Source organism: Vigna umbellata, chromosome 4 (assembly GCF_029865625.1).
Source record: "Vigna umbellata cultivar VRB3 chromosome 4, Vumbellata_1.0, whole genome shotgun sequence".
In the NCBI taxonomy this organism is placed as follows: Eukaryota; Viridiplantae; Streptophyta; class Magnoliopsida; order Fabales; family Fabaceae; genus Vigna; species Vigna umbellata.
In genome coordinates, this window is record NC_142168.1 from 31,784,670 (window position 1) to 31,808,288 (window position 23,619).

At 30.9% G+C, this 23,619-nt stretch overlaps 2 protein-coding genes and 1 long non-coding RNA gene across 4 annotated transcripts; 1 reads left to right on the forward strand and 2 right to left on the reverse strand.

Annotated features, from left to right (window-relative positions):
* Nucleotides 1–5,671: 5,671 nt before the first annotated feature.
* On the forward strand, nucleotides 5,672–9,131 carry LOC124821231 (aldehyde dehydrogenase family 2 member C4-like). The gene is made up of 9 exons (XM_047293093.2): nucleotides 5,672–5,949; nucleotides 6,230–6,372; nucleotides 6,610–6,993; nucleotides 7,594–7,683; nucleotides 7,777–7,950; nucleotides 8,028–8,165; nucleotides 8,339–8,476; nucleotides 8,573–8,634; nucleotides 8,732–9,131. The coding sequence occupies exons 1-9, from the start codon at nucleotides 5,859–5,861 to the stop codon at nucleotides 9,003–9,005; spliced, it is 1,494 nt and encodes a 497-aa protein (XP_047149049.2). The 5' UTR covers nucleotides 5,672–5,858; the 3' UTR covers nucleotides 9,006–9,131.
* An 842-nt stretch (nucleotides 9,132–9,973) lies between these two features.
* Nucleotides 9,974–10,450, reverse strand: LOC148199907 (uncharacterized). The gene is made up of 2 exons (XR_015786403.1): nucleotides 10,307–10,450; nucleotides 9,974–10,158 (listed from the first exon to the last, which is right to left on the reverse strand). It is a non-coding gene; the product is annotated as an uncharacterized LOC148199907 (long non-coding RNA).
* An 8,702-nt stretch (nucleotides 10,451–19,152) lies between these two features.
* Nucleotides 19,153–22,467, reverse strand: LOC124821230 (uncharacterized). 2 transcript variants are annotated; one of them, XM_047293091.2, is made up of 3 exons: nucleotides 21,779–22,458; nucleotides 20,953–21,024; nucleotides 19,153–19,452 (listed from the first exon to the last, which is right to left on the reverse strand). In XM_047293091.2, exons 1-3 carry the CDS (start codon nucleotides 22,388–22,390, stop codon nucleotides 19,399–19,401), a joined length of 738 nt encoding a protein of 245 aa, XP_047149047.1. In that variant the 5' UTR covers nucleotides 22,391–22,458; the 3' UTR covers nucleotides 19,153–19,398. The 2 variants fall into 2 exon arrangements, with proteins under 2 accessions (XP_047149047.1, XP_087967550.1); XM_088111424.1 differs by lacking the exon at nucleotides 19,153–19,452 and having other exon boundaries at nucleotides 19,466–21,024; nucleotides 21,779–22,467.
* Nucleotides 22,468–23,619: the final 1,152 nt, after the last annotated feature.

Sequence of the window (23,619 nt, forward strand, 5' to 3'; positions counted from 1 at the left end):
AAGAGTTGAATGTGTAATGTGATATATGTGAAATTTGATGTTGTGATGTGAAGTTTAGATTGAATAATTGATAATGAGTAATTGAAAACGAAATTGGTTTGCTTTTACTTGAACGAAGCATGAGATTATTTTATAAAGTTAAGAGAATTGTCTGAAATGCATATTTATGTGTCTACATAATACAAACTCGCTTGGAAAACCCTTTTCTCACTAGATAAGTGTTAAATTTGGGTTTGGCAGAGAGTCAAGATATGTCTTTTTGTTGAGCGAAAGTGAAACTTGAGTTTGACAGAGAGATGAGGTCTCATTTGACGAATAAATATGCATTTTGTTTCATTACTTGGTTCGTTGGACGAAAGATTTAGTCGCTAGTGAGTGTCTTTCTAGAGAAATTCGTTGAGTGAGTAATTGGTCTTGCTGAGGAGGGAAGCTCATTGAGTGAGTAATTGATATTATTGAGCAAGTCAATTAGTTTGTGTTGGAAAATAAACAAAACAGAAGCTATTCTGTTACAGTGTGTGCGGTTGTGTATAAATAAGCATTGTATCATTCATTTACAGGTTAATAAAATTTTTGAGGTATTATTCAGTTTACCTGTGTGCATTTGTGAGTCTTTGACCGGTTGTTTCTCTGCATCCTGGTGTTGCTCAGCCGTGCGTGGTGGTGATCTCCAAAGGGGCTGAAACCCTAGCAGAGCTCGGGGTGCTTTCATTCTCTCCGATTCTCATTTTTCTCTGTCCACGTTCTGTCTCTCTCCCACTCTCACGTGCTCACATTACTTTTAAAGTAAAGTAATATCTGAGTGTGGGAAAATACAATTCTGCCCTTTTATTCTAATAGTTTGTATTGGGAATTTTGGTTTAAATTCTGAAGAATTTGTTAGGAAGTTTGTGTTTTATAAAAGTGAATAAATGAGATGGAAAGATTAAATTAATGAACTGTATGTTTTGCATAAGGTTTGTGCTTTTAGAGGAGAAGTACAAATACTTATTACTTTAGTGTTATGTATTATTGACTAATGATACATATTGGATTAAAATCATCATAAATTATCTTAGACTTACATAATCAAATAGAGTATTGTAATAGAAAGTGAGAGTTGAAAGAGACTCTTATGATGAGATTTTTTTTTCTAGCAAAGACATAAGCTAAGCTCACTCTTATGTGAGAGAGTATTGTTTATTTTAGTTGTAATGTATGTTGCTTATTTTAGTTGCAAGTTAACATAGATTGTATTATTATAGAAATTGTAAAATATGTATATTTAAAATTATCACTAGTTTGCACCTTTTAGTTGTTGTGTTGTTTATATTTCTCTTTTGCAAAATGATGTAAGTAGATGAACTTCCAAGTGAGAATGATGATATGAGAAATTATTCATGTGAAATTTTATGAGTTTTAATTAGTCCTTTTTGAAAAAAGTTTAGTATGAAAGGTAATTGCACATGAATTTGTTTATTTATGTCTTGTATGTTTATTTGAACATATTTTCTGTGAATTTTTTTTATTTATATATTGTATATCTATTTGACCATATTTACTATTAATTTGTTTATTTATGTCTTATATATCTATTTGACCATATTTGCTTAATAATATAGTTTATAAGCTCTAGAGATAAAATTTCTTATTTTTTGGAATAGTTAAACTAGTAATATGAATTTATATCATTTTTACAAATCTTTCCTTATTTTAATTGCATACCATAAAAAACATTGATAAAATAATTTCAGGTAACATTTTTAGATTAACATGTACACTGTTTTGTAAAATGTTTTTTTTTTAAATATTATACTTTAGATCTTTAATTAAGGAAATATATTGATTTCTTTATAAATAAATTACAATTTCTTTAATTTTTAATTAGACACCTTGGAGTAAGAAAAAGAAAAGTACCGTCCTTTTTAACACCCAAGTATCTCCAATTGAATCACGTGTACACAATGTGGTCGGCTTAGGGCGTGTTTGGTTGCAGACACTGTTATTGAATCTCTGGCCCAATACGAGTCAGTTGACAGAGTAAAATGTTATTGCTTCCATTATTTCTTTTTCTTAAAAAGAAAATATCTTTGTACACTTTTGAGAAACATGTGTGTCCAAAGCAAAAATAACCAAACATCTTTAAAGAAAAAAATTCTAAAATTTCAAGTTTGTTTTTCCGAATAAACAGGAAAAAATATAACTAATTAATAATGAAATAATTGTGAAACGTACTCTTTATTCATATATGTACCTCCCCTGACGGAACATAATATAATGATTATGCTGGAGAATATTCTTTTATAACATCTCATAATTACTCTCTATAATAAATACAATTATATAGACGGTAAATAAAATTAAATAATATCATAAATATTATGTCCCCATATAATATGTCATAAATTTCTTAATCATGATAATTCACAGACACGGAGACAATAGATTAAATGATAAATATTTTGCAAATTAACCTTATTAAAAAATTAACCTCTAATTTATATTTCAGATCTATCTCCACCAATAAAAATATTTTATTCTCACTGTACTTTTTTATACTTATATATATTTTTTATTTTCATTAAATTAATCGTCGGAAATTTTTCTACAATGATTTTTTCATATATTAAAAATCTAAGTCTATCTGCATTACATCGGAAGATCCATGCATGTTTTTTGGTAAGAACAATATACATTTTATCAAATACATGCAGTTGTGACCTTTTTATCTCAAATCAAACTCTTCTTTTTCGGTAAATCTTCATATTTACTAAGAATATGCATTACGGGCTACGAGCGGTGCAAGAAGAAACTCCCGGCCCGTATTGGATTGAGACGGTCTAATATACTTGGCCCAAATTAAAAAGCGGCCCATTCATGAGATTTTCATTTTTTAATAAGAAAAACAAGCAAAAGAAATACGAATTTCTTTATTTCAATTTTCAGATGATAAAGTCACAGGTCTCACTGCGATCACACACACTGTGGTGTGCTCAGAATTATTATTATTATTATTTTCATATAAAAGAAAATTTTCACAGTTGCAGAAAATGAATTAACTTGGCTCTAAATTTATGTCGTAAGTTAAAAGGTGAAAGGGTTTCGTTTTATCATACCTAACAGTTTTCATAGTATACACGTGACGTCTATTAGTCCAAAACACGTGAGACTGAACAACATTGACTTCGAAATTAATGGTCAAAACTTTTAGGTGAATCAAAAGCTTAGAAGTACTAAGTTTTTTATAGTCAAACTTGAAATTATAGAATCTTTAATTACTTACACGATTTAATTTACGTTGTACTGTGTATTGACCAAATAGTATTTTATAATAGCAACTGTTCAATCAAATAAATATTTAAACACTTAAAATATCATCAATAATTAAGTTTATAGATAATATATTGAGTCATGATTAAACTTATACTAATTATAAAATTATATTAAAATAAGTAAAGAAATAAATGATTGTGTTTATTGAATATAAAATTTTATTATATTAACTGAATATTTATATTATTTAAACAAAATAATAATAATAATAAATAAAAAAGATAGAGTAAAGGCCAGTTTATATTGATTAACCTTTTAATTTCAAAAGAATAAATAATTTGGTTTGGTACACATGATGACATATTAACCATAACACCGGAAAAATAGTTGGTACAATTATTAGGCCCATTAAAGAAAGTCTTCTTATTTTTAAAATGGCTAAAAAGGACATCTCATCATCGTTGTATATTTTATTGCAAACAATTTTATTATATTAATATAAACATTTTAGTGAATTATATGTGTATATTCTTCATGTTTTCAATATACGTATTCTTCATGATTAGTTTCAGTGGAAAAATCTAACTCACTAATTTTAATAAATTAAAATTTTTCATCGTTTTTTAGAGAAAATATTCCAATGCGAAACTTATTTTGAGGAGATAAAATTCAATTTCCCTTTTGATAAACGATATATTGGTTAAAATTTGTATAAATTGTATATTACAGGCCTTTATTTTTTCAACATTGATATATAAAATGTTAGTGTCTATAAAATGAAAATTGATCCATTTGTCAACCTTTTGTGTATCTTCATTTATTTATATTTTAATTAATTAAATTGTTTTACACGGAATATGAAACGAGCACGTTAGACTTAATGTTCATTTCAGTTAAAATATACATTTCACAATTTTAATAATTTTATCATTAGGTTAATTATTACATTGTCTGATTTGAAATCTTATTCGTTATGGTTTTTTTTATAAAAGCTCATTAAATTAATTATTTTTTGTCTATTTTGAAATCTTATCTTTTACGATTTTTTTTATAAATTGTTATTAGATTAATTATTACATGATCTGTTTTGAAATCTTAACCGTGATTTTGTTTTTAAAAAATATTTCGAAAAATAAAATTTAAAGCGTTTAATCTCAAATTTTAATTGAGATGAGATTATTGAGTGTAATAAAAATATATGTTAACTTCAAAACACAATATTTGACAAATAATTGATAAATAATGAATACAAAATAACTAACACAAACAGTGTTGATTACTCTCCTAATCAAGGTTATGTCCAAAATTTCAAAAGTTATTAATTTAGCTTGAAGTTATTGTTTGAAAAAGCAAGTTTGATAATTTGTTTTAACTTGAAAGAAAGAGCAATTGATTTGTGGTTTATTTTACACGTCAATTGTGTACAACGAGCGACTTCCAAACCAAAAACAACTTTCTTTCAGTTATTCTATTTTTTTTTATATTCCAAAACATAACTGACATCAATATAATATATCAATATAAATAACATTTACAAGATAATATGTATATTTTATTAAGAGTAAGGTTTAATAGCCAATTTAGTCCCTCGTTAGTTTTAAGTTTAGTCACATCATCATCCATTAATTTTGTTAACTTATATTTAAGAGAAAGGACCAATCTGACCCACTATTTTAAAAGTTAGGACTAATTCAAAACACTTTTATAACGAGGGACTAAATTGAGATTTTCGTTAACTTATATTTAACGAAAGGGACCAATCTGACCCACTATTTTAAAAGTTAGGACTAATGTAAAACACTTTTATAACGAGGGACTAAATTGAGATTTTTCAACCAAAGTGGGGACTAAATTGGCTATTAAACCTAAGAGTAATTATGAAAGATTATGGTAACTTAATTCGATTTATTAAACAAATATAAAACTGAAACTGAAATCAAACAGTGAAACATGTGAATTTTAATTTCATATACATCACTCCAACTATAATCATACCATCACATGCGATTTTCTCTAAACAAAATTATAAAATATTTTATTTTTATACTTTATCATACAAAATATTTCTATTGAGAATTATATTATATTTCATATTGTATTATATCCACGTGTTTATTTTAGAAACTACATTTCATGAATTTGTTTCATATTTTTTATAATAATTTAGAGAATAACAAGATATTAAATTTTATAGTAAAGAAGTTTTTATATTTAAAAATATTGCATGCAAAATCATATATATTTGAAAGGAAACTAAAAGAAAAAATGGATGATGAATTGAAATTCCAGTTTATCCGGTTGTACATGATTTGTATTCCCACAAATACTGACAGTCCTTTGGCATTGAATGTGGAAAATGCAAAAGGAAAAAGAGGGAGTTGAAATGCATGCATTAGGAGAGTTCCATTGCTAGCGAAGGAAACACTTATGAGAATAATATCTCTCACCTGTTTCAGCTACCCACCAACACCATCATATAAAGCTCCAATAACTCATGTAATTCAAATGTATAAGTAACTGTTGTGTCTCCTTTCTATAGCCAACAAACTTCCTTGGAACTTGGCATTCACCGTATCAGTCATCAGTGATCAGTGAAGTAGATAAGGATGGCAAGTCACTCACAATCCTTTGTCCAGATTCCAGCAGTAAAGTTTACCAAGCTTTTCATCAATGGAGAATTTATAGATTCTATTTCAGGTAGAAAAGTTTAAGTTAAAGGTGTATCAATATTCTGAGATCATGTTTTATTGGTGTTGTTTCTTCGTAATCAACTCATTCTTAGAATCTCTCAGTATATACCTTTGTTTTATGATTATGATGTAGTAATATCATGTGAGCTTAATGTGATAGTATTGTTTTTGCTTGTAAACTTGCCTGATCTTGGACTAGGATCATGATCTCTTCATTTTTATGTTTTAACAATTAAATCGGGGTGTTAGAACCTTAATGCATTTGGGTTTGTTTGGAAAAACAAAAGGGAAAACGTTTGAGACTGTTGATCCAAGAACAGAGGAAGTGATTGTCGAAATAGCAGAAGCTACCAAAGAAGACGTTGATATTGCTGTGAAGGCTGCACGCGAAGCATTTGATTTTGGTCCATGGCCACGTATGCCCGGTGCTGTAAGTTCATTTCATCACCTATCTTTTTATTTCAATTATATGAAAAATTGTGTACTCATCACTACCAAAAAGCTGAGATGAGTTTTCAACATATATGAAGTAGAGTTTGCAAAAGATTCGAGCATTGTATAACTAAAATTCTGAGTAATAATAATGAAAATGTGAAGTCTACAAAATTTTACAAATAGCATTGTTCTCAAACAGTAGCAACATTAAGTGACTTGTTATGTTGGACAGGAAAGAGCAAAGATTATGCTGAAATGGGCGCAACTAATTGAACAGAACGTAGAAGAAATAGCAGCATTGGACACCATTGATGGAGGGAAGCTTTTCAGTTGGTGTAAGGCTGTGGATGTTCCTGAAGCCTGCAACATCCTACGTTACTATGCTGGTGCTGCTGATAAAATTCATGGAAATGTGTTCAAAACATCTCGTGACCTCCACTTGTATTCTCTTATGGAACCTGTTGGTGTTGTTGGTCACATTATCCCTTGGAATTTCCCTACTGTCATGTTCTTCGCCAAGGTCGCCCCGGCCTTGGCTGCTGGTTGCTCCATGGTCATCAAGCCTGCTGAGCAAACACCTCTCTCATCACTCTTCTATGCTCATCTTGCTAAGTTGGTATGGCTAACCCCTTGGTTTAGTTACTTATCAAACAAAGCTAAAGTAACATTTGGTAGACATTTTGAGATGAGACCGAACATAACATGTCGGATATTTCTATATATAATGTTATAGATTTCACATAAGACGAATTTATAATACATAAGTGAATACAAAACTCATCTTACACACCCTATTTTGTAAGATTAAATTAGATTTAAAGTATATTTCTTAATATTAGAACAATGAGTTATAGGTGTTTTGAAAATTTCATCTGACTAGAGATTAGAGAGTTTATATTGTTATGTGGTAAATACTGATAAAGGCAAACTCTATAAACTCAACTAGAGTTGCCTTCACTTGTATATACGATTTTGGCTAGTTAACTTGTCAGTGTCATATGAAATATAACATGTTATGTTTTATGTTTGGTACACATGGTGTTAAAAAGGAGGTACATGTTGATTCTACACCCTTTTAGTGGAATCAAAGAACATGGAACATAAGTGTTTGGGCCAAATGCTACCTCAGGAACATTAGAATGTTTGGTTTGTTAGTATCTATCTGCTATCTTCATACATGGAAGGACATGAATACATATTTTCCCTTTTCATGAAGGCTGGTATCCCAGATGGAGTGCTCAATGTAGTACCTGGATTTGGCTCAACTGCAGGGGCTGCAATAAGCTCACATATGGACATTGATGCGGTAATTTGAGTGTTAAGTTTATATCATTGATTAAGTTGAAGGTTATTTCATTAACCACTAACTATAATGTTTGTTGCAATTGTTATATCACAGGTCAGTTTTACAGGTTCAACAGAAACAGGTCGTAAAATAATGCAGGCTGCGGCCTTGAGCAATTTGAAACCTGTTTCTCTTGAATTAGGAGGAAAGTCACCAGTGTTGATTTTTGATGACGCTGATATAGACAAAGCTGTTGATCTTGCTCTCTTTGGCATCCTACACAATAAGGTAAATTTTCTGCTATGGAAATTTTGTACCATACAAAAGACATGGACTTATTCTGTTTGAAACTGTATACTTTTCAGGGAGAAATCTGTGTTGCATTCTCCAGAGTTTTTGTCCAGGAAGGGATATATGATGAATTTGAGAAAAGGGTTGTGGAGAAGGCTAAAACTTGGGTAGTAGGAGACCCTTTTGATCCAAAAGTTCAACAGGGACCCCAAGTAAGAGATTACTTCAAATTGGCACAACACAACTTTGTTTAAGCTAGGATTTGAGGAATGTAGCTTTATTATTAGTAACACTTAGTATATTCTATTTCAATCTTCACATAACTACTTTAGCAAAAAACACCATTGGTGATGTAATTCTCCTCTAACATGATTCTATACTGCAGACTAGTAAGGCACAATTTGATAAAATTCTTTCCTATATTGATCATGGAAAGAGTGAAGGAGCCACGCTATTGACTGGGGGTAAGACAGTGGGCAAAAAGGGATACTACATTGAGCCAACCATTTTTACCAATGTTAAGGTGTATTTCAGTTCAACAAAAACCATGAAATTAGCTGTCTTTATCATTATTGAGCAACTGATCTTAAGTTTTTGTCCTTTATGAAAATTCATTTAGGAGGAGATGCTAATTGCACAAGAGGAAATATTTGGACCTGTGATGACACTTTCTAAGTTCAAGTAAGCATCTTATATTCCTTTTCACTTAGAATGAGACAAAAAAAGAGATTGTTATTGTGAACTGAATGTTAAATCAAGTATGGTATCCATGCAACAGAACCATTGAGGATGCAATTAAGAAAGGCAACAGCTCCAAATATGGCCTAGCAGCAGGGATTGTGACCAAGAACTTGGATATTGCCAACACTGTATCAAGGTCCATCCGTGCAGGCATCATTTGGATCAACTGCTTCTTTGCATTTGATATCGATTGCCCTTTTGGAGGGTATAAGATGAGTGGATTTGGAAGAGATTATGGACTGGAAGCACTTCATAAGTATCTTAAAGTTAAATCTGTTGCAACTCCTATCTACAATTCTCCCTGGCTTTGAAATTTGCATCTCTGTGTGTTTGTAAACACTAAAAGCATACATCAGTTTAATCAGCAACTTAATGCTTTGCCTTTTCCTTTTAAGGTTGCAAAACAACGCAAGTTTTAGGCATTATTATAACCTTCAAAGCTTGTGTGATCCTCCACTTTGAAGAACAACATTGGAAATGCAAAATGTTTGTTAGATCAGGATCGTATAAAAAGCTGCTTACATTAATGAGCAGAGCAGAGAAAGAATTAAGTAAGCAATGTATAAATTTTTAGTGTTTTAAGCATTTGGGGGAAACAAACAACTCAATTTCAAATGAACATGCGTTGTTTTACTATCCATGTTATCTTTTATAATAATATTATTAGTCAACAAACATTGTAGAAAATTTCTAGATGGTTGGAAAACAGGGTGGAGCTAGAATACTTGAGTTGGGATGGTCAAATTAAAAATGTCCTTAAAAAATCCTACTACTTTTTATTATTTTTAAAAAACTTATATTAAATGATAATAATTTTATAAATTCTTAATTCTATCAAATGTACTAGTAAAAATATATACATAAACAAATTCATTAATATGTGTTTGAAACTCATCTTGCAAGATTATACATGTTAAATAAAAATAATTACTTTTTATTATTTCTTTTTTCTAGAGGTGTTAGTGCATTATTTAATAGTGCCATTAAATAATAGGTTGAAATTCCTTGAGTGGTTAACATTCAAATTTACACGGCTTGACCAATTTGTACCCTGTATGAACTGTGAATGCAATATTGAATGTTTTTTCATAAAGTCTTACAACAAGTTGTCTTTTTTACGCATAATAGTATAATCAATCCAATCTCTATCATGGGTCCAATTTTTCTAAGCCGCGTTATTAAAAAATGGAAGCTTTTGAACAATGAAAAGAGAATTCCCAGCACACAGTTACATGCAACAACAATGGAGAAAAATTGACCCAAAAAGGAAGAAGAAATGTATAAGAACGAATAATATTGAATTTCATTAATAATGATAATAATTACAGCACAAAAATTCTGAATTTTTCTCTAAATACGACCATGATAAAAGCAATAAAGAAAAGAAGAATCAATGAATCATATATGTGATGCCCAGAGCCACCAGCATAAGAATGTAAGCAATTCCTTGATCGATTGTGGTTCCTGTGACAATCAAAAACAAACCCAGATCAACAAATTGTAAAAGGAGAACATAAAAAGGAGAAAGTTTATCACTTTATATAAATCACGGAAAACCGAAAGAGAAAAAAAAGTGAAGAAGAAGACGAAAAAGGTAAAGTTTTGAACTTACCATCACTGGTAGGAGAAGGTGCTGGAGAAGGCAAATCCTGAGCATGACCCAAATGAGAGATTGCCATGAACAACAAAGTGAGAAGTGGGACGGCGGCGACAAAATTCACAGTCCTCATTTTTCCGGCGAGAAAATTGTGGAAAAGTTGAGCAGATAAAAGGGTATGTGAGAAAATGTGTTTTGAAGTGTGAGAAAGGTTGGTGCTATTTATAACAGTGAAAGAAGAAATGAAGAAACGAAGAAAAGAAGAAATGAACTGTGTTTGCTTTCGTGCGTGGCGTCTGCCAGAAACTTCAACGAAACAAATGCAGACTGAGTTTCAAGACGTGGCAGCTGGTTTCGACTCGGTGGCGACTCGGTTTATTATTAACATAGTCGGTATAATATAAATATTAATATATTTTATTTCTGATAGAATAAAAATATCATGATGTCACTATAAAAGAAATAATTTATTAATCTGGTTTAAATTTTTTTAATGACTATAATTATTAAATTTTTGCTTTTTTTTATAATAATAATGTTATTTATTAAACTGAAATTAACGTTAATATTAAAAAGTAAGTAAAATTTTAAATTTATAAAACAAATATAATGGATTTCTTTTAAATTAATTGCATAATAACGTTAAACTTTTTATTTAATAAACACACTTAACAATTGTTAAAAATTATTAATGTTTTATGATTTTAATTATTAGTAAAAATTAAATAAAATTAAGGATTTCATATTAATATGGTAATTTTTTATTGTATTATAAATAAAAATATATTAATATTTGTTTAACTGAATCTACTATTTATTCTACGCACTTTGTACTAAAAATCGTATAACAAATAAAAACGTTTCTAATTTATTAAAATGTGTATATGTCATGAAATTAATAGCTTTTTGCCACAATGAGTAATTTAATAATAGAAATTATATTTTTACACTAATAAATTTTTCATATTTATTTTATTTTTATTTATTTTTCACATTTATTTGATATTATTGTTTTTATTTTTTTTCATCTAAAAATATAAAATTGTATTTCTTTTATAATTATTTTATCTTTATAATATATATCAAATAAATTTAAGTGTGTATTCATTAGTGTATCTGTAATTTTGTCTTAATTCTCCAACCCCAATTGTTCTAGAACATGTTTCTCTTTTTCTTTTTCAATCATATTTTTAATGTGTTCATGTCACCAAAAATATTCAAAGTTTGAATAGTAGTTATCACCCTAATTCCGTGCAAATTACTTTATTACTTTCTGTAATACTTATGTTTAAAGTAGTTTTTAATTAGTTGGTAGCATACAAAAATTGGACCAATCGTTAATGAAAATTAAACCTTAATATTTTCATATAATAAAGTAAGCAAAAAAGAAATATTAACACGTTTTTCTCAGTTCAAACAAAATAAATTTATATAGGTTTTATAGTCATTTTATTTTCTTTTTATTTACTAAATTTGAATAATTAATGGGACATTTAATACAAACCGAGTTTACCTCTAAAGGAACAGTTATTACTGTTGTAAGGAGAAAACATTGAGTTTCAATTGTCTTTAATAAGTATTTAAATATATCTGTTTATTTGTGAATTTATTTATTATTGCAAGCATGTTAAGTTTTAATTGTGTCGTTTACTATATTTTTATTAATTTCATTTATGGTTTTTTTAAATTAATAGTAATAAAAATAATAATAAAAGGAAAAATATTAATTGTATTAATTATCAAGTGTACAAATTTAATAGTGTTTAAAAATTATGTATAAATCTGCATTATATGTGAATAGCATGATACTTAATTAAATGATATTAAAATTACGTCTTTGATAATTTGATCAGCATCTTTATTATAAGAATTAATGCTTTTTTTAAGGAAATAACTATTTCTTTAAAATATTGACAAACTAAATAATTAACTTTTTAAAATAAACCAAATTAAAAATTCCCTTAATATTGCGATAGTCAAAGGTGATGTGCTGAGAGGCATGTCAAACTAAAACTTAGAAAAGTCAAATAATCATTGAACTTTGACCATGAGTTATTTCCGAAAAAAAGAAGGTCAATTTAGTTTATAAAAGTATTATTCTCTTTTTAAATATAGTCTGTAAATTAAATATAAGTAGTCAGTGCAATATTCAGAAATATACTACTTTTAGATATATTTTTTAATTATTAACAAAATGCACATGCATCTAATCAGAAAACACATTTACTGTGAATTTCTATATGTAAGATCTTAATATCAGATTTATTATAGTCTATCTCAAATTTAATTCCAAAATTCAACTCAAATTCGTTCCTAATTTCTCAACTATAATCTCTAAAATTTTAATTTCAAATCGAATTAATGTAACAAAATGAAATAGGTCTTCAAGAATCTTAATGTGTCGTTTATGTTTTGGTTGGAAAACACGTTTTCAAGAAATATTTTCATTTTATTATATTATTTATGAGTCGGATTTGTGAGAAAGAGTCCTTCTTAATTTAGTATATTGTAATTTATTCTAAAAAAGTATATTATATGTATTATATTATATCAGTCACTAACATTGAATCATTGATAAATATTTAATTTCATAAAAAAATATTTATTAAAAACTTATGAAAATAAGGTAAATTTATAATATATAAATGTGTAAGACGTTTATTTTTTATGTCAATTTTGTATAAATAAATTAAATTTAAATTTACTTATTAATAATTTTTAAAATAAATTAATTTAAACTATTACTAATGAGAAAAAAAAATCATCAAAAATTGGTTTAACAGTCTCATAAGTCATTACTAATTATGGTTAAAGGAAGAAAAGAAGAATGTATACTTTGAAAGTGAAAGGAATAATAACACATCAAACTTTACCAAAAACATTTTGGCATTTTCTTTTATCATATCAAGATCAGGAATAGGCATGATTATCAAATGAATCATTTGTATAATAATTTATTTTAGGAAAATTACGACCCTTTTGACAATGGGATTAAATTTTACGTTTGTGTTAAAAAATAGTAAGATGATATTTGCATGGTATTGTTAATGATTTTATGAGTTTTTATACGTCAATGTCACACGTCTTGTTTTAAACATCTTAAAAAAGTTTTAACTAGGGTTAGACACCTATATTATAAACAACATACTAAATAACAAATAAAATAATTAACTAAGAATTCGAAAAGGAAAGTAATATTCTCTATTTTTATAATCATTCCAGAATATAATCCTAAGTATTAAAAATGAATAGAAAAATCAAGATCCTTTATTAACTCTGTTTTTATTCATTAAAATTGAATACAAATAGGTTAAAAGTTTCCAACTTCTCTCACACGTGTATGCATTAACTAAGTTTCTTATTTTATTCTTATTATTATTTAGTTTCTTACGTTCTTCTTCCATGAACAGGTCCTTATAATATGTAACATTTTCGTAATGAAGTCGAAGTACTGAATAAATTTTAGGTTAGGTATGATTTTTAATTTTTTTTATTAATTTTAAATTGAAATATGGTCAACAATGAAAAAATTAAACATTACAACTAGACCTAAATTTTGATGTAAAAGAAAAATGAACACAATACCTAATGAATCTAAGACAAAAATAAACATTTGGTTTAATGTTAACTTTTCATAATCATGTTGAGATACCATCTACATGATTTTGAGTAAAATGTTTACATTAATTTTCATGTTTTTGTGAAATTAATTATTGTAAGGCCTGTAAATTTATAAAAGGGCCTTTGGGCCTTATGTGGGGCAGCCAGGCCCATCAAACTAAGGCCAACTTGACCTTAGGAGGGGCTCTTCAGAACCCATTTTCTTCCCCTGAACTTCATTTCTCCTTCTCTCTAAAACTCTCATGCCCTAAACTCTCTCTGCCTTCTCTCTAAATTTCCAGCTCTTTGAACCTTTCAATCTTGGGTTAGAGGGTGCTCAGACGTTCATCTCACCGAAGACTTCCTTTTGAACCGATCGCATTTTCGATTGGACCGGTGAGTCAACTTTTCCCTTCTTTGTCTCCATTCTCAAACCTAGAACATGAAATGCTACTGGTTGTATGTTGCTAGGGGGTTTTGTTATAATTTTTGTTTGTTAAATCAAGCTCTAAGAGCTGTTATTGTCACCACCTTGGTGGTTTGTAGGGTTTGGTTGAGTTCTCATTTGGTGAAACACCGTAAAGGAGTGTTCTTATGAGCTTGGTAGTTCGACTCTGAGGTAAGGGGAGCTAGTTACAATTTTAGATGATGTATGATATGCTTGTCTGATTTATTTTGCTTTTACTGTTATGTTGTTTTGGTGATGAACATGTTTAAATTGTGTTGGTTGAAAATGAAGAAATTGTGTGATCATGCTACACTGATGTTGATTTTACCTGGATATATTTGTTGGTTGTATTGACTATTGTTGGAGAGGACTGGAATATGTAATGTTGGTCTTGGGGTTAATAAATAGGTGTGCAGGTATTGTGTTAGCTTACGGTAAAGGAAAGTGAGATAAGGGAAATGGGGCAAGTAGAGTCTAAAACACTATAGGGCAGTTTGGATAACTTAGGTTACTGAATTGGGACTTGTTGAGAGTACCGTGTTGGTAGGATAGAGGAATCTTAAAAACCTGAGTTGGCACATCCCTGATCATAGAGCAGCCCTGGCCTGGTCCAGTACGTTGTGACTAGTCATATGTGTTGGCGTCGAAGGTGAGACTGATGCGCTCAGACATCTGATTCTTCTCCGTTGACCAGCTGGGTAGTAAAGAGTGGTTGAAATGGAATTGATGAGTTGGTCTTGCGAGAAGAGTAAAGGGTTAAGAGAGTAATGTTTTATGCCTTTTGAGAGGAACTGAGGTAGAGGATTTGAGCCTAGGGAGTCTTGAGTGAAATTGGACAGTGGGGCTGGCTGGTATGAGTCTATTAGAACTGGTTAGGGCCATAAAATTGAGCAAAGCCATTAGCAACAAGGTAGGATTGAAATTGGATCCTAAGTTAATAAAATTGGGTTTGGGGTCCTCTAGTTATTGAGTTAGATGTTTTGGAGTAGAAATTGAGTTGGTTTAGTACATCTAATTCCTATCCAAATGACCAATGCTTTTCATCTATAAACATGTTTCATATCAATATTAGAGTTACAGATTTTAATTTGTTCATTTGGATATGTCTAAGATACACCAAAACCAGAAAAATCACGTTGTTGTCAAAAACTGATAAGAATAATCGATTATCTCACTTGATAATCGATTATTTTAGTCAGAGAGTTGTATCCTCGTCAAAGCTCTCGCAAATAATCGATTATCACATATGATAATCGATTATTGTCGTCGGAAAATCATTCCGGACAGTTTTGGGTGGTTTTCGGGGTTCCGGATGTCCGTTTTGGACGTTCTTTAGGTCGTTCTGGGGGGTTTTGACCCTTCCGGAGCCATTGGTGAGGGTCTCCAAGCTGTTTGAATTACTTTAGTATTGAACATTAAAAGTCCTAAAGAAATTTGTGTTAATAAGTGATGGTTTTGTGAAAGTATGTAATGTATGAGTTGTTTTTATGACATGGTTGATGTTGTATGATGATGTAAATGAATATGAAGAGGACATCTCAGGGAGAGATGACTGAAAGTGATGTGTGGGGTGATGATGTTGTTCTGTATAACTGTATGGAGCTTTGAACTGGTATGTCTATCCCTACACTCGAAGCACTGTTCATACTCAGATAGAGGAGAGCAGTGTAAGTGGTGAGAGTAGAGGGAGGTCCTCGTCTATAGTCTTAGAGTTTAGACATAGACAGATTGGGGGATTTACCTTGCATAGTGTTGGGGAGTGCTAGCTGAACTACGCAAGTGCAAAGACGACCAATAGTTCGACAGTTATACAAATCCGGATGAGTCGTGTGAGTGTGTGAGTCGTGGTTTAATGGCTATGCTTTAATTGTTCTTTTATACGTAACTAAGCATGATAACATGGATTGATTGTACTATATGTTTATTGCTTGTTTACCTAGCTCACCCTTGCTTCTGTGTTGTGTGCTGTTTGGGTATGTTTTTCCTTTGCGATGATCATCCACTTGAATGGGAGCAGATGTTGTCGAGGAGGTTCGCTTGGAGCAAGAGTTGGAAGATGCTGATGCTGCAATATAGTCTTTTTAGGATTTCTAAATAAGAGTTGGTGTTATTTTGAAATAATCAAAACTGTTTAAGTTTTAAATTCTATCCTTTATTTGGATGACTGTAGTTACGTATTTAATTGCAAGTCATACTCTAACTGTTCTCTTTATTGGGAATGTTGACTCCTAAATTATATGATGTGGTTACTATATTTTGGGATGTCACAATTATAAACTAACACATTTTTATGTGATAAAAGGAATAAATTATATAATTTATTTAAAATTATTACAATTAAAACTTACAAATCAATCTTATATATAAATTTGAACCTGAGTTGAGTTTAAAAAGAATTATAATTTTTCGCATAGACTAAAATTGAACCCAATCTATTAAATTTAGATTACAATTTATCTATAAATTTTAAGTTGTATAAAAAAAATGAAAATTTTAAACGTAAATCCTCGTATGTGATGAATTTATCACTCAAAATTCTAATAGTATAAATGGATAAATAACAAAAATAATTTAATTTAAATAGTAATTTGTTTGTATTTTTATGTTTTTGAATTGTATTTAAAATTTAACATATTGGATTGTATTTTTTATTTTAAATTATATATGAAGTTTAATATATTTTCAATTGTATTTAGATTAAATTTTATTTAAATTTTCACGATATTTTGTGATGAATATTTTTGAAGGTGGGTGGTGTCACAGAAGAGGCAGATGCCACGCAAGATTTGTTATTGAGTTAGAGGGACTGAATAGAGCCACGTGGAAGCAGCAAAGACAGATGCCAAAAGAGACAACATGGTTTCGTAGATGCAGTGGGATTTGGTCACAACACAACACAATACAACCCAACACACACTACAAAAACATCCTCAAAACCTGTCAGTGCTTCTTACGATGCCAAACACCCAACGTTTTACTTCCCCTTTCTTTTCTTCTTCCAAAATGTCATATTCCCCCTCTCAGATTCTTTTCTTTTTCAACTCTAAACTTCAAAAGTGAGCCACATAATATATATAATGTGTTGTAGCCACTGCTAACAAAAAGGTTCAAAGCACAAAGAAGAATCAATGTGTCACCCTGGACTTCCTTTTCTCAACAGAGAAGCCTTCATGCTGCGTAGAAGATGGCTTTTGTCAGCGGTGCCAGGGCAGCCTCGTGATGGTGGTGGCAGCTCCGGCGAGAGTGGTTCTGTGAAGCGATGCGCGTGCTCGCCGTCGCAGCATCCGGGGTCATTCCGGTGCCGATTGCATCACGGGGAGTATGTATGGCGTGGTAGAGCTGATAAGTAGTTGGATGTAGTTAATGATAAGAGTTTATTAGCATGCATGTAAACAAACAATCCATCTTTCTTCTTTCATGATGAACGATGACAGAATTTGAGATCAGATGTTCGAGCTGCTTGCTTTTGTGGTGAATGATAATGAAAATTGTGACTTTCTTTGTTTTTTCTGTGCCATAAGGCAGATTTTTTCATCGTATAACTACATGTTTGGATAGAAAAAATTAGAATACGAATTTGGTTTCTTTTCGTCGAGTTTTGTCAATTTAGTTTTGATATTTTTTAATAAAATTTAATTTTAAAAAAGACATAAACTGATAAATGAGATCCACAATTCACCGTCTAATACGTGACATTCACGATTATTTAAACGACATGACTAAATTTATTAAAAATTAAAATCTTAATAAGAAAAACTGAATTGATAAAACTGAACTAAATAAGGATTGAATTAGTATCTTAACTAAAAATAAAGAAAAACAAGTGTTGCATTAACTCTTAAACAAATATTGATTAAGGTACAGTTATAGTCTCATCCGTTAGATCTTGATTAAGCAGAATTGACACAATAGCCATCTCAAATACACAGATATATCTATCTAATGGTCGTAATGTGTGATGCGGTTACAGTTTATGCATTATTTAGGAACAAGATCACAGAATGAATAGCAGAAGCATTGTGAAATAAATAATACCATGAAGGCATTACATGCTGCCTTTCATCGTCGGTGAGAATAAAAGAGAGATCAAAAGCACCTAATCATTGAAGTACGGTAGAAGAAAGTAGGGTTTTATACCCCTGCTCTAGGTTCCCTTTAAAACGAGGCATGTGTACCATCACCTATAAATCTACTAGAAGAACCCGTTGAGAACAGAATATTGGTCAGAACAGAGACTGCTACTAGAAATTTGATGCTAGATGGCACCCCACTAACCTCTGATGACGACATTCCACCAAGAAATTCAAGTTGAAAAACCAATCTAGCTACTTTAATACGATATCGTGCTAGGACCTTTTTTCTCACATTTGCCCCATAATCAGTAGGAGTTTGGTTTTTCACAGTAAAAACAGAAAACAACACAAATGTCCAGGAATTTCAACAGCATCAACCGAGCCTTATCGATGAAGTCTTATCTCACAGTAAAAATTGCTATAATTAAATAAAATCGGCCATGTGCACTACAGAATATCGGCTCAGCTAAAAAAAACTACGAATTATCGTACTACGGTATGCTATACATAATATATTACACACTCTATTCAAAGCTTCCGCAATTTCAAATTGCACAAAAAGATAATGTTTACAGTATAAGTAAGCGACGAAAGCAAATCACTTGGTTAAACCACCATTCCATTTTTCCTAAAAGTATTTACCAACCAGTGGAATAAAAGAACTATCAAAACAAAACTCAACAAAAATCCGGGTGTGCACTGTGAATATATAAGCGCCCTAAAAGGAGAGAAAAATCAGATTATGAGGGAAGATATATTTTTATTTCTGAACTACAAGACTGAAAAACTCCCAGGTAACATTTTCATTACATTATTAACTCATAGGAGGGTTGAATACAAAATGCAGGTGGTTTCTAGTTAATCGTTATTTACAAGGGTGTGGAACCATGTACAGATTATACAGCACGCTAACAATAATGTAATGAATACGAACACCACCACCACCAGAGCAGTATAGATAAAGGATGCTAAAGATTAATACCGCATCATGTATCACCAGCTTCAATATCTGCGCTCTGATCCAGCGGATCACCCAATGACTGAAGCAAGTGAATAACGCATTAGCAAGTTCTATATATTAAATTAAGATATGCTTAATTACAAGAATTTAAGAATATGAAACAAGACGGAATAAGACAAAAGGCCTGCATAACTAAAACTTGAAAAATTGAAAGTACCAAACGAGAAGCTCATACTATAATTTAGTTCAACCTTAAACTTTTGAAACTGCGTAAAAACAACAGTAAATAATGATGATTGGTACCGAGGGTAAATTCTATTAGAAACTCAATCGCCCAGTAGAGTACTCCAGGATTTAAGAAACATGGATAATGGTTAACAGAAAAACGCTACTAGGCTGACAAACACCGACTCAAATTCTATCTAAAAATGAAAAATACCAATTTCAGTTTAAAAGGCATAAAACAGATATCCTTTGAAGTTTCCAGTGTTATACTAAGGAGGATTGCACAGAGCCACAGGAAAGAATAGCTTTATGATAATGTTTCACTAATAAAAGCATGCAGCTACAAAACGAATAGATTAACCAGTGAAATAAGACTAACTAAACAAAGGCAGAAATATGGTAGCATAAGCAATTTATAAAAAAGGGTCCTATAACGCAACCCAAGCAATTTATAAAAAAAAAATGAGAATCCAAGGTTCCAATCCAAGTGAAAATGAGGCGAGGCGATCAATGATAACAGTTTTGCATATAGGAGAACACTGTAATTTCTACGTCCTTTGTATGGTTGTTTGAACTTCTCTTTCAAAAACAGCCTATATGATTGAAACAGCCTTCTATGGCAAAAAAACATGATAATTTAAGTTTAATCTGAGCAGTTTCTCAAACAACAGCTAAGCTAAAGAAGATCTCTACGGCAAGACTGTAAGAGACGTGCTCTCAAGTCTTAAGCTAATACATGTAGCTGCTATGCACATATATGAAGTGAACACATTTATTTGATACCTTTCGCTTGTTTGAATTTTCAGAAACTTACAGGAGAAAGGCAAGCAACAATTCAAAGAAAAATTACACACACAACTCCACGCGCCCTTTTCTAAGTTGTGTTCAAGCAAACGAGCTAGAGCCTGTGGTTAGTTCAAATTTCTATTACATAAAAAGTGCCCACCAAGTTTATGCGGCTTCTAATATGAAGCAGACGAGGGACTGTCCAATATTGCCTCTTTTTCTCCACACTGACTTTGAGTTGGGTTTTAACTCTCTTGACAAATAAAGGTGCCTAATGTAACCTCGTCCCTCTAGGGTAGTAAGAGCAGACAAAGCGTTTGATAGTAAGCCAAACAGAACTTAAATACTTGCTACGAGTTGCACAAGGTATAAAAGAGACAAGTGCATTGCATTTGAACCTAAAAATTACTTGCTGGAGTATAAATCAGATACATGCAATTCAGTAAAAAAATATGGACAGGATCAGCGGAACAATTTCTCTCTATAGATGACAAAGATCATTCCTGGGCTATGAATATGGAGACAAAATTGTAAATGGTAGACAGATATGAGAAATGAAAATCCTCACCTCAGGAAAGCAGTCTTGACGCACAATTCTCTGCTGGTTTATATTCACATAAACTTCGCATGACACCGTCGCCTAGATTAAGCATACAGTATTTAGATATAATGGAATCAAATAGACAAAAGCATGGACATTACTCGTGTCAATTTCCAGTAAATACAACATCCTCCAGATAGCAAGTTCCACCAATCAAATACGAGATTTTAAGCTATATAGTTACAGCAAAACAATATTGGTAGTAACAGTATTTTACCACCATTGAATTAAAAGATTACATTCGGAGAAAAAAATTCACCTTCATCCCCCGAAGCATCTTTCAAGTAAATTAAATGCAAAAGCTAAGTAATCCACTCATGGGAAATTCTAAATAGTATGAAAAAAATAATGCCAAGTAACTAATCTGGTCTATCACAAAAAAATTTAAAATCCTCCACAACATACTCCTGCTAGACGAAGAATGCTTTAAATGTTTTTAATGCTTCCAACTCATTAGACACAGACACACGTACTATGTTTTGTCCAACTTGTTTTTCTACATTACTATTTAACCTATAATATAAAACCACGTTTAATTTATGCATCAATATTGTAGTTCAATTTATACATTACAAACGATTCATAAATAATCATTAATAATATTACTTTTAATTTATTTAATATACAAGTCAATATACAAACTTATAGTACTGTAAAAATATGCATGTCTCTGCATAATTTATTTACAATTCCCCCAAAATCAAAGAGTGTTTGAGTAGCGGATAAAGTGTGAATCAGTTTTCGAGCAAAAAAACAACCGAAATTGAATTAAAACATTACTGGAATTTGGTACCTTCAAAGGAACAGTGAAGAAGAAAAGCCCCAACTTCCCTTCAACTCGCGACTCAGTGTCAAACGGAATCACACCCTTAGCGATATCTTCGATAAGGTAGAACGCATCGTAGAGAACCTCAAACCCGTCGACGGTGAGCGTGGCGTCGACGTAGGAAGAGGCGCGCGCCCTGATGCGTCCACCGGTTCCAGGGGCGGTGACAAACCCTATTTGGCGGCCGCGGTAGCCAACGGAGACGGCGAGGGTGTCGTACGATAAGGAGAAGAAGTCTCGGTTGCGAACTTTGACCGTGAGGGAGAAGGAAATGTCGAGAATGGGCTTCGGGTTGGTTCGGATCCCAATGTGGTTCAGCCCGATCCGGACGAGGCGTACCTCCGGGTCGGAGGGGAAGAGGAGGAAGGCTGCACCGGCGAAGAGGATGAAGAGGAAGAGTGCGGATGAGTAGAGGATGCAGCGGCGGCGACGGCGGTGAAAACGAGGGCGGTAGGTGGGTAGGAGAACGACAACGTTTTGGGGGTAAGAACTAGGATTTGGGTAATGATAAGCGTAAGGATTGGGATTAGGGTTTGAGGGAAGGGGCGAGTAAGAGACGAACTCGTCCTTCCCAGTCATCTTTCAATTTCAACAACAGATCCAATGGTTGTTTTTGGAGATAAACGCATAAAACAAATCATACGATATCAACACGATTATAAAAATTTTAATTTCTGCTTAACTTTAATCACAAAAATTAAAACAGGCTTGTTTTATATGATATGATTATGTGTTGGCAGTTTTCAATTGGTCATTCGTACATTATATTAGAACCACAGATATTATAATTTGTTTTCTTTTTCCGAAAACTTTCACAGTTATACCTGATCCAAAACTGTGTATACATCACAAATATTATATTAGTTTTTCTTTTAACAAATGAAAATAAACTTTTTTTATATTATTGTTATTATATTAAGCTTTTACAGTATATCAATATCATATATTTATTAATCATTATCACCTATGCTTATTTCTATCACACTTAATAATTTTACATAAATTAGGTGTTGAGGTATAAATAAAACAAATAACTTTGTTCTTCATTTTTAGTGATTTTACCATTTTTCTAAAACTAATATTTCTTTTTTATATCTTAAACCCAAATCAAAGGGATTTATTAGTTCAATAATTCAAAATAGAATTCTACATATAAAATCTGTAACTCTTTTAAAATATGGAGTAAATTAAAGTATTAACATTTTACTATTTTGACAACTATAGGTAAACAAGACCATGGTTGTCTTTACACAATGTCATCCATCATCACATAAACGTGCCATATAATTAATAATACTTTAACAACATTTTTTCACAACATTTTAACATCATTTACTTATCGTTCTATGATTGATCTAAAATTATTCTACAATCAATAATACTAATCATAAACACCAACATGGACCAATCACAGAATAACACGCAGATAATGTTAAAATATTATCAAAGTATCATTATCCAATATCATATATTAAACACATTTTACGGATGAAAAAATTTCATTTTATAAAAAATATTGATAAATTAATTGAGATTATTAAAACTTAAGGTTTTAGAAAAAAATATTAGTTGACAGGTTTAGAGTGATGGTTAATATTCCTTAATCAAAATGATTTGTTAAAAATTGCATTGCCACTACTGAAGCTAACTAATTTTCGTTATAACCAAAAAAATTTATATTATTAATTTGTATATTTTTTAGTGGTTTTTAAAAAATAAATTACTAAAGATAAAATTAATGAGAGTGGAGACTACTTTTCCTATAATAAATATTGATATTTTAATTTTTCTATTAAGAGTGTTTGACA

What these genes read in the sequence shown, in the direction of transcription:
- LOC124821231 (XM_047293093.2), top strand. Translation starts at nt 5,859, where the DNA reads ATGGCAAGTCACTCACAATCCTTTGTCCAGATTCCAGCAGTAAAGTTT. An exon ending in AAGTTCAACAGGGACCCCAA is followed by an intron (nt 8,166 to 8,338) that starts GTAAGAGATTAC and finishes TCTATACTGCAG; the next exon opens with ACTAGTAAGGCACAATTTGA. An exon ending in CCATTTTTACCAATGTTAAG is followed by an intron (nt 8,477 to 8,572) that starts GTGTATTTCAGT and finishes AAATTCATTTAG; the next exon opens with GAGGAGATGCTAATTGCACA.
- LOC124821230 (XM_088111424.1), bottom strand. Translation starts at nt 22,390, where the DNA reads ATGACTGGGAAGGACGAGTTCGTCTCTTACTCGCCCCTTCCCTCAAAC. An exon ending in TCTTCACTGTTCCTTTGAAG is followed by an intron (nt 21,025 to 21,778) that starts GTACCAAATTCC and finishes TGCTTAATCTAG; the next exon opens with GCGACGGTGTCATGCGAAGT.